Source organism: Miscanthus floridulus, chromosome 3 (genome assembly GCF_019320115.1).
Source record: "Miscanthus floridulus cultivar M001 chromosome 3, ASM1932011v1, whole genome shotgun sequence".
Classification (NCBI taxonomy): Eukaryota; Viridiplantae; Streptophyta; class Magnoliopsida; order Poales; family Poaceae; genus Miscanthus; species Miscanthus floridulus.
The window spans coordinates 37,241,766-37,252,951 of record NC_089582.1 but is presented as its reverse complement, the minus strand read 5'-3'; the positions used below and the strand labels follow the sequence as shown (position 1 = coordinate 37,252,951).

The 11,186-nt window shown below is 42.5% G+C and overlaps 1 protein-coding gene and 1 non-coding gene across 2 annotated transcripts; both read left to right on the top strand.

The window, feature by feature from the left end:
- The first annotated feature begins 385 nt into the window (after positions 1–385).
- Positions 386–1,263, top strand: LOC136543535 (B3 domain-containing protein Os03g0212300-like). Its single transcript, XM_066535958.1, has 3 exons — positions 386–457; positions 559–911; positions 1,107–1,263. Exons 1-3 carry the CDS (start codon positions 386–388, stop codon positions 1,261–1,263), a joined length of 582 nt encoding a protein of 193 aa, XP_066392055.1.
- Positions 1,264–10,731: 9,468 nt separating this feature from the next.
- LOC136547819 (small nucleolar RNA R71) lies at positions 10,732–10,838 on the top strand. Its single transcript, XR_010781768.1, has one exon. It is a non-coding gene; the product is annotated as a small nucleolar RNA R71 (small nucleolar RNA).
- The last annotated feature ends 348 nt before the right edge of the window (positions 10,839–11,186 follow it).

Genomic DNA, 11,186 nt, shown 5'->3' with positions numbered 1-11,186 from the left:
TTGAAAGCCGAGTGTGGTGGTGATAGGTCTTTTCACCCCTCAGGTGCCGTCGCACTCCCTTAGGAACCTCAACCTAGTCATACCGTAGAAGGCGTGTTCGACCAAAGATGTAGGATTATTGATGTTCCCAAGCATACACTGATTAAAACAAAGCACGTCTCCTCCATTTACGCCGATGAGACGGTGTCAATCTCAGCACTGGTTTTTACATGTTAGCTCCTCCACTGATGCCCCAATAGTGTGTGCACTCCTTGCATTTGTGACCACACTAGAAACACAGGAAAAGAAAGCCCCCATGAGAGGAGAACAAGAACAGAGACATACCAGCAAGGATTCCTCAAGACTGTTAAGTTCCCTAGTTGGCATGGTGGGGTTGTAAGAAGACATGGTAGGACCGAACCAGAGTGACCTGGAGTGCATGAAGATCCTTCTTCCTAGAATGTATGCAGAAACATTGGTAAGTGACCATTTTCTGTGTGCTAAATCTGATCTCCAGGGGTTTGCCTTTGGGAATGAACTTGTCCCTCTATCTTGTTATGTTCATCGTTGTGCATGCAGAAACTACTGGCTGCAATGGCCTGGGCCATCGAAGGTCATCGAAAACTCGAGATTTGTCTGGACGATGAGCAGAGCCTGGCCCGATGGAAGGTGGAGGTGCTCCCCGATGGCGACAACTTGTACCTCCACCAGGGATGGAAGCACTTCGCCCGTGCCCTCGACCTTCAAGACTACTTCTCTCATGTATTGTGGTATGACAGCCGGTCACAGATTAACGTCATGGTCTTCGATCTTAGCACCTGCTGCAAGCAGTACCCGCATGACTTCGAGGTCAGCGGTAGTCAGCTCTCCCTACCTATCGTGGGGCTAAGGAGTTTTGTAGTGATCCTGAAGAAGTACCACCTCAAAGTGAAGTATCTAGTAAGCACTCACGCGAGACACAGAACGTACCAATGTCACAAGTTACCAGTGTCATCTTTATCATAATTCTTTTTTTTGCACAAGGCGAAGAACATGCTAGTGGACTTCCAGGTAGCACACAGCTACCAGCAGTAGCAAGCCATCAAGCTACAGATGGTTGAACAGTGCTGGTTCATGGCCTTGGATAGGATCCGCACAAACAACAAAGTGTGCACATCATTCAAGTATGGGTGCGACAAGTTCTGTGCAAGCAACCACCTCAACATCGGTGACACCTGCTTCTTCAGCGTGATCTATGAGGCCACCTGTAGCGATGATGAGAATGAGGAATGGGAGGAGAAGTAGGTGTACGATGAAGTTAAGCTCAAGGTGGAGGTGCGCAAGATGAACGGCGGATGGTTATAGTGAACTCAGCGCAAGAGTTGACACGATTTGTATTTTGTTTTTTCATCAAAACTATTATCCGGCCTGTCAAGATTTCCTAGTATCCGACTATCTTAGGCCCTATTTGGATGGACTATGACTAGTTAGCCAGGGCTAAAAAAAGCAAACTAAAAATTAGCCAATTAGTTGTGTTCTTAGTCCATGCCTATTTGTATCATGAACTAATTGTTGGGTTCTATAGACTAGAACTAGTTGTTAGCCCCTGATAGTTGGGTTCTATGGACTAGTTGGATAGCCTCTGATAGTTGTTAGCACTGTATTTCATTGTTCATTGACTCGTAGTGATCTAGAGCGTCTATATTTCATAGGGTCGGACTATCTTAGGGTCCTGAAAATGTCAACATCTATACACCCATGTCCTCCGATCAGAAAGGGCGAACTAAGACAGTTACGATGTCCATGGCGATGCGATGGACGTAGCCCAATCTCAATTCAACCGCATTGATGCCACAGTTACTGATCATCCTCCATCTAGTGTTTGGAACTACCGCAACACATTCCCATACTTAAGTGAAACAGTTAGTAGTGAACAACTTCTTTTGCCTCCCACTTTGTTGTGACATCCATCACCATGACTATTGCTGCTTCCCATGGCCTCCGACTAGCCCACCTGAGGTAACATCTAGCATACGGCGCTAGCAGAGCACAACACTAGTGCTATCCCTAGGGCTATGGTTGTTGATGCTGATGGCGTCGCAGTTGTCGATGATGATGCCATGCCCATTGTTGTTGTTGATTATAGGTGACCCATGCCATTTGTCTTCAAGGGCCTAGCATCATGGTCTAGCCATTCTGCTCCACGGGATGTGCATCGAGCGATGCCCTTGTCCGACGGTGTCAACGACGACCGCTATGAACAATTTAGTGGTTCACCGGATAATGGAACGCATGGGCTACAGTGGTGGCCATGGCCTCGAACTGCACCACCAAGGGGACGCCAACCTCATCTAGGTGCAACTACGCCATAAGTACTTGGGTCTCGGCATTGACCGAGCCGACGCCTTCTACATCATCCCTGTAGCCAATAATCGCTCCAACAATTCAACCTCATCTGATGATGAGGGCACAAGCAATTTGAGTCCTCATGATGATGACGTCATCCAACACCCAAGCCCATAGGAGAGCCACACCGAGGTCATCTTGGATATGGTTATCCGTGAGTTCACAAAGTTGCTAACTGAGTATCCCTCCTATTACAAGGAGATGTCCCTACCGGACACAACGCAAGATGTTGGTCCCTATTGTGTAGGAGACGTTCAAGCAGTTGATGTGGTATGATCCGTTGGAGCAGCCAAACAGGAAGATGGAGGCGGTGAGCAAGCTCAAGTACATACTCTTGGACGATGAGTTTACCTCCTCACCATATGCCAGACTACTCATTGAACTGGTGGTTGACCCCATTATGAAATGGTTGAAGGAGACATGGACACCCACTAGGTTCCTATAGTAGGAACAACTGGTACAGTTCCTGCACAACCTACCACTAGAGTTCCCTCATGCTAGGGAATTCCTACATGATGTAGTGTTGCCTAGACTATCCGGCGCTGCCAATAGGTACGACGCTTCCTAGGAGATTGTTCCAGTTAACGTATTTCTATAACCGTGGATGTCGACCATCGACTAGGACTTGCTACAGCTGATGCTCACCAAGGTGCTGACCGTGGTCTAGAAGTTTCTGTTGAAGTGTACTGGTGAAAATGCACACAAATATTATGACATTGCAATGCCATGGAAGCAAGCGGCTTGGCCTAACATTTGGAACGGGTTTGTCGATGGTGTCATCATTCCTTACCTGAAACACGGACTTGGAAATGTCTACAACAAGTCACCGCCGGGAGGAATGGCAACCATGAACGCATAGGTTGACCACCTGATGCGGTGGCATCCAAGATTTTGCCCCAGAAAATGCTTGACCTCCTACAGGGTGAGTTCCCTAGAAAAGATTAGCAGGGTACTCTGTGCAGGTGGTTCTTCATGGAAGATTGCAATGACAAGATGGTGCTGTAGTATGAGCTCACTTTTGATGGGACCAATTGGTGGACGCCATTCATCGACAAGCTTGTTGTACCGCGCTTGGCATCCTAGTTTGTTGCCATTAGTGTCGTCCCATCGAATGAAGGGTACGACATGTTCCACATGCTCATCACTAGGTGGAAGCCGGTCGTGTTGCCAGAGTTGATGATGAAGAAGGTCCTAAAGCACTTCATGGAGAAATGGACAGACGGGCTATGCCATAGGTTGTTTGATACGCAACCCACAAACAAGGAGGCCATGGCCTGGTGCCAAGAATGGATGCAGCTTCTGATGCCAGGTCTGCTTGCCATCGATAGTGAAATGCACAATGGCCTCCAGCTGATCCACAAAACATATGAATTACTATAGGTAACTTAGTAACTTATTAGTGTATTTCTGTTATGAATGATTGCACCTGCATCAGGCATTGTAAATGTTAATCATTGGCACAATGTGTATTACTCTTTCTAAATGCACATGCGAGAAAGTCCGAAACTACATGATTGTAATATACCGGACAATGACTGAATGCTTTCACCTACGTTAGGCATTGTATAAATGTTAATCGTTGGCACAATGTGTACTACTCTTTTTCGAAGGCACACAGAAGAAAGTCTGATACTATGTGATTGTAACATGCCAGACAATGATTGAATGCTTTCATCTGCATCAGGCATTGTATAAAGGTTAATCATTGGCACAATATGTACTACTTTTTCTGAATGCACATGCAAGAAAGTCTGATACTATGTGATTGTAATGTGCCAGACAATATCTATTACTCTTTTCTGACTACACCCGCTGCAACCTGTTGCTTAAATTTGCACAAAACCCGGAGAGCCCAGTGTGCCTGGTTTAGCCATAAATCTACGAGAGAGGTAAGAGCGAGGCAACCTCTCTTCTCTGTCTTCCTGCGCTACTTCTTCACCTTCTCTCGAGCTTCGAGCGAGTCATGTCTTCGGCCGAAGTGATGGACCATGGGAAGTGCTCGGCTGAGAACCCTCCAGAGGGGAGCAGGCCTCTGCCACAGCTCTGCTCCCATTTGTGGCGCCTTGGGTAAGGCAGTCTTGTTCTTAGTTGCTAGTCATTCCATTTTGATCTCCTTAATCTTTTTAGGGCCATTTCTCATGCTGCGATGCTAAAGGTTGGGCGGCTATCCGGTGCCACCCGCTCTCTAGACACATGCCCTATGGAACTGGAGGGGTCTTCTCCCCCTGGCCTCTAGGAAGTCCACGAGCCCCTCCATAATTGGGATGTGGCTCGTGACCCATGCTCTGACCCCGAGGGCGAGATTAGTCGGCTCACACTCTACCTTGATGCCATCTAGACTACCCTTTCCGCCTCATAGCGGGAGACTGTTGATGCCTGGGTGGTAGCTGCCGATGCTCAGGCCAGGACGATCGGAAAGGTTTCCTTTGTCAAGAAGGTCTGTCCAAATGTCCATGGCCTTATTTTGATGGTTTCTAGTGTTGTTAGCCCTAGACGAGGAGTTGGCCGCTCTTCGAGAGGCTGGCTATTGGTATTTATTAACTTGTCACTTGTTTGAATAATCACAGAATGTTGTAGACATTTCTTAGCATCACTTTTACTAAGTTGTCATCCCTAGCAATGGTGCCAGAAATGCTTGTTGGTACTACCTAGTGCCACTTCTAGAATGACACTATGAAGTACTTTAATATTTCATGTGAATAGAAAGAATATATATAATAAGATGAAAGGAATCTGCAAGCGTATAGATAATATACCATTGTAGCACTTCACCCTGGGAGTATTCCAGGTATCGTTATTTATATTTTTACCACAAGGAAGGACGAGCAGTTGGAATATATTGATAACTTATATGTATGATGGAGAAATAAACCATAACCAAACTTCTACTCATAATAGGGGTAAGTCAAGAGATAAATGTATATGATAAGTAATGATAAATGATAATTAATTACTCAGAGTACTTTCTATGACATTAGCATGGCTAAGTAGAATATTAGAGGAATAATTCCTAAGTCATTCTTAATTACAAGTCAAAGCATACATTGAATAGTGCAATTACACTTAGTAATCATGGTTAAGATCAACTTCATTTCTACACATAAGGGATATTACTAAGGAAGATTAAGAACAAAGCTTGTCTTCCTTCATAACCAGATCCTACTTGTCCTATATTCGGGGAGTGTAACTACAAAGGACTCAACGGGCAGTGTTCACATCCACGATCTACCACATGGCCCCGAATATAGGGTGCATCTGCCGGTAAATAACATATAAGCACCACTGCTTACACATTGTCGACCACTCACCCATGGTACCTTAGAGTGAGCGCTATACGAACTTGTGCTTGAACATGATGATAATCTAATTATACTAAGCATATAATCAAAGTAGACTGATGAACATTATAACTAGGAAGATGAATAAGTGTTAAGAACAATGTCATAACAATTGTAGCAAACATATAAAATAATGAGAGATACAAAGAGAAAGGGGTACAAAAGCTATACCAAGCCACACTCCTACATGATCAGGAATCCAAGCGAAGCTTGTTTGCCTCCCTCTAGACCTAGCCTAGCTAGCTATGCCCTAGAATATGGAGCTCTGAGGATGCTTAGGGTTTTTGTCTTCTCAAATGACTTATTGCCTCAAGGGGGTGGCAGGGGCTGGTATATATAGGCCGGAGCATCAGTCCTGAGCCCTCAGATCAAACCAACTTGAATAAATGGTGTAGATGCAATCCTTTAGATGGTATAGAAGCCAACGTAGCGAGGCTAAGGCTGACAGGTGGGGCCCTAGACCGGCCAGTCTAAGGGTAGGACCGGTCAGGCCCCACCTAGCAGCCTCTTGCCCTCTGCTTCAGTGTGGTGTCCTATGTAGTCCTCTAGAACCTTCTAGTGTTGTTTATCCCATAGATAATCATGATTAAGTTTGACATCTAGGTCCACCTTGATGGTTTTCTGGATAAACCCTGCAGAAAATATAGATTCACCAAAACTCATGGAATTTGTTAGTTTAAACCCCTAAACCTTTGTTCAGTGATTATATTCATTCTCTTATACATGTTACATAGATGGTTTATAATGTTTGTTAACTACCATCAACAAACTCCCCAAAGCTTAACCTTTGCTCATCCCTAAGCAAAGCTAAACTCAGCAAATGGATCAGGAGTTGCTTCAATGTTTTCACTCCTCGAAAGTACACATGCAGTTCAAATAAGAATTCTCCTCCTGGATTAGGACAAATCGATCTTACTTCCAAACTTTCCCATATTACCTTCAACCATGGGGCTTCTTAGCCTTCACTTGGGTCTTGAGTAATTGAAAAGACAGAACGATCAAGTCAAGCACTATGTCTCAAGTTCTTTGCTCAACTATTATTCTAGAGTTTTTATGGGTTTTCAAAATAAAACTCAGAGCTTCCTTTGTATGACACTCTCAAGTATCTTCAATATATGTGGTATTGATGGATCCTCACCAAGTCAATAGTGATGTTATGCCTTTCTCTTTCTACAACTAAGGGTTATGTGGAGCTCATAGGAGTGGAGAAAGCATGAAAGAGCATACTTGCAATACATATATTGTAAATTCAAACCTCAGATCCAAAGAGAGTTGAGTCATCCAATAAAATCAAGATGTGCATGTGTATGCATGTATGGTGGATATATATGTGGCTAACCTAATTCTACTATGCTCCTTAAAAACATATCTCTCTTTTGAACTTAGAAACAACTTTGCAAGAGAACATGGGCTATCTTATTCATCTCCCTTTTTTCTTTTTTTCCAGGCCAACATCTGAGTACCCATTGTTTTATATATCTCGAACACTTGTCCATTTTTTTTCTCAACTTTTTAATGAATAACTTTTGCATAGCCCCATGCTTCTTTTCTACAACTAAACTTTTTTGAGAGATAACAACAAGAACTTGAAGCAATTATTTGGTGGATATCCTATCAAACATATTTTTGGTGTTCACTCCCAGTGTAGGAGTAAAACATTTTTAGGTGGATCTAGATGGAATGGCATGTTTTTGCACCTACCCTCTATGTAGGAGTAGTGCATATGTGGGTGGTGTGTACGTGATCTTGATTTTAAGAGCATGACAAACCTCTCATAAGGGTCAACAAAGCTTGGCTAAACTAAATGCAAAACAAGCAGCATATACGTGGAAGTTTTCCTAGTCTAAATATCATATAAGGCTCTAGGTAGGAATTCAAGCTTTGTCATATAGGAGCTCATCATGTAACATTTTTATGTTTTTAAAAGATAAAGCCCTAGAACTTTAGCATCACTTGGATCTAGATAAACAGCAGCATAGACCTTCTTATATCATATTCGTCAATTACCTAGACTTAGATCAGGCATATGCTACCCATGAGTTTCAAGTTCAGAGTAAATTCTTATATCAAAACAGTCTTATCCAAAACTCAGAAGAATTCAAGGCTAAAAACTAGGTACTTGAAAGGAATTACAACAGAGCAACTATTCATCAATTCCATTTCAAGAGATCATCTTCAGAGTCCTTTTTATTTTAGCTCTGAAGAATAGAAAACTAGACACACACTTTTTATTTTGTTTTCATTTTTTTAGATCACACAATACTTAATATATATTTAACACAAAGATAAATTTATTTTATTTTTAATTATGCATCCATTTTTTAACTACTATAAAGTAAACTTAAGAATAACAAAAGGAAAGAAATACTTAGCTAGATACATGGGGGATGCTCTTCCCCCAAGCTAGATGTTGTCGTGGTCCTCCTTAGAGCAGTTTGCCTGCAGTTGTCCTTGTCGTCCATCAAGAAGTTAGGTTCCTCTAAGAGGGTGTATTCCTTGTGGAATGAGATGAGGACAACCGGGTGAACTTTCTCATAACCATCCTGTAAAAAACTTCAATAAGAACAACAAAACTCGTAGAATGGATTAGGATAAAGGGTTAGCGATCAGCCGTTTGAAGTTTAATCATTCCTGAGGTTTAGAAATATTTTTGAATTGACAGACTTTAGCAGGATGTCTATCTAGTATTTTTGGATTTTCTGAATATAATGTATGCATGGCATTTATTTTTATTTTTATGCCACCATGGTGAATATTCCCATGGGTATTTACACCGTAGATTTATTCACATGGGGCTTAGGATTTTGTAATGTGATGATGAAATGCAGTCATGAAACTTTTTATCTTTCTTTTCTAAATGTAATGCTAATGCAGAAAAGTAAATATGCTAAAGTGAAAATAATTCATGCAATGATAGGAAGTAAATATAGATAACTACCGATATTACCTTCCCGACGAGGGTTCAGAATTTTAAGTCCTCCAGACAGGACTACCTCTAGTCTTGTTCATTCCTTAGGTGCATCCATCAGTCTCAGAGATGGAGACCTTGATGGTTGCACCTCTTGTGATGGTGACTCTGATGTCACCACCTTTTTGTTTCCACACTTGCTTGGTCTGTGGACTTGATTTAGGCGGATTAGGTTCATCTTTTACAACTTCTTCATCTTCTTCCCCTCCATTCCTTGGGGATTGATTCTTCCGATGTTGGGATGATCGACGTCTCCTCTTGAAGTGGGTCTTCTTTGGCTGCTCATAAGTGGTATAGCTATTCAAATAACAGTGTACCTTTTCTCTAGGGAATTAGAAGTGGACTTATCCAGATTCGACGTAGATGATCGTGTTTGTGGTGCTGAGGAATGGCCTTCCAAGGATGATGGGTGTATCATCTTCTTCTCCCATGTCCTAGAACCATGAAGTTGGTAGGGGCATATTGATCATGTATTCTTACTATGACATCTTTAGCTATTACCTTCAAAAATCAGATTGATTGGTCTGCCATCTGCAATTGCATATATGTTGGGAACAAAGGTTTGTCACCAAATAAGTATTCATAAGTTACCTTGCACATTATATTGACACCCTGGCTCAATGTTGCAAAAGGTCTTGCGGAAGATTCTTTGTCCAATGGTACACTCGATCGTCGGTATGCCTGGATCGTCCTTCTTGGTCATATATGGTGAAGCGAGGAGGTGATTGTACTCTGATCGGAGTGTGTTGATCATATTGACCACTTCTTCTTATGGCTGCTTGGTCCCATTCTTCCTCCTCCTCCTGTTGTTCTTCATCTTGCTCACTATGGTGTCTTTAGGCAGGTATGCCATTTGTGGATGACTAGGAGATTGCAAGATATGATTCTTGAAAGTGAATTTCTCCTTCTTATCCTTGATTGTGAAACAGATCTTAGCACTGTCCTGCGTAGATGATGGCTTTTGTGGTGCTTAGGAAGGGTCGGCCTAGGATAATGGGTGCCCTTACATCTCCACCTGTTTCCAAAATCTAAAGTATACGGGAACATATGATTGTCCCACTCGTTCACAGATGTCTTCAAGAATTCCCTTGGGGTAGCAGAGAGACTAATCTGCAAGTTGCAAACACATATTTATGTACAACAAAGCATCTCCATTAATTTTATCATAGATTACCTTAGGCATGATGTTGACACTTGCTCTGAAGTCATAGATAGCTTCTTGGAATATGTGAGGTCCAATGGCAATGTGGACGATAGGTCTTCCTGTATCACCCTTCTTCTCAAGGCAAGGAATAATATATCCACCTTCCCATTAATGGTTCTATGTAGTAAGTGCATTGTGAATATCGATAAGATTTATAGTTTCTAGATCTTCTGGTTGCCCCAGAATCTTACCTTTGTCGGTTGGAGGAATAGCAGCCGCCAGCTAAGCTATTTGTGACTCTATCATTTTATTAAAGCTATGTTGGTTCTTAATAGCAATGGAAAAGTTATCCATTCTATTATTTATGTTTTCTAAGATCTTATCATTAGAAGCTAACTTCCTAGATAAGCCCTCCATTATTTTAGCTTGGCCAGAAATTATTGAAATTACTACCTTGAGGGTTACCTTGGTAATTACCTTGGTAGTTCGACCTCTGTTGTTGGTTCCATCTTTGATTCTATTGAGGATGAAAGTAGTTGTGTTGACATCCTCCTAGATTTCAGGGCAGTTGTTCCCTAAATGCCTAGTATTTCCACACTCTTCACACGTCATGAGGGAATCATGAATGTGCATGACTTCTTGCTTTTCATTAGTTCGATCTTTGAGCTTCTTCATGAGTAGATCCATCTTGGTAGATAGCATGTCTACCTCCTTGAGTTGATGCATACCCCCTGCCTCCCTTGCAGGTCTAAAGACATTCTTCATTCCAACCTTGGTTGGAGGACATCTTCTCTATGAGAGCTATTGCACCTAGGACTATGAGTGATAGGAAAGCACCTCGAGTAGCAGCATCCATGTTGTCAAGGGTACTGTTGGTCAACCCATGGTAGAAAATCTACATGAGTAGCCAATTCTCCATCCCATGATGAGGACATTATGATATGTAATCTTGAAAGCATTCCCATGCCTCAGAGACATATTCATCATGTTGTTGTTGGAAACTTGAAATTCTCCCACGCAGGGCATTGGTCTTGCCTATGGGAAAGAACTTTGCTAGGAAGGTAGTGGAGCAGTTATCCCTTGTAGTGTTTCTATCTTTGTTGGCAAAGAACCATTGCTTTGCCTTCCCCAAGAGTGAGAATGGGAAATGGTGGAGTAATATGGTGTCTCTGGTCACTCCTTTGATGGTGAAAGTGCTACAGATCTCTAGGAAGTGTTGGAGATGAGCACTCGCATCTTCATGTGCCTTCCCACAAAACTGGCTTCCTTGCACCATGTTGATGAGAGCTGGCTTGAGCTCAAATCCATTGTCTCCAACATTGACTGTTGGTCCAATATGGATGTTGGTCGTAGTTGGAGCAGGGAATTCATA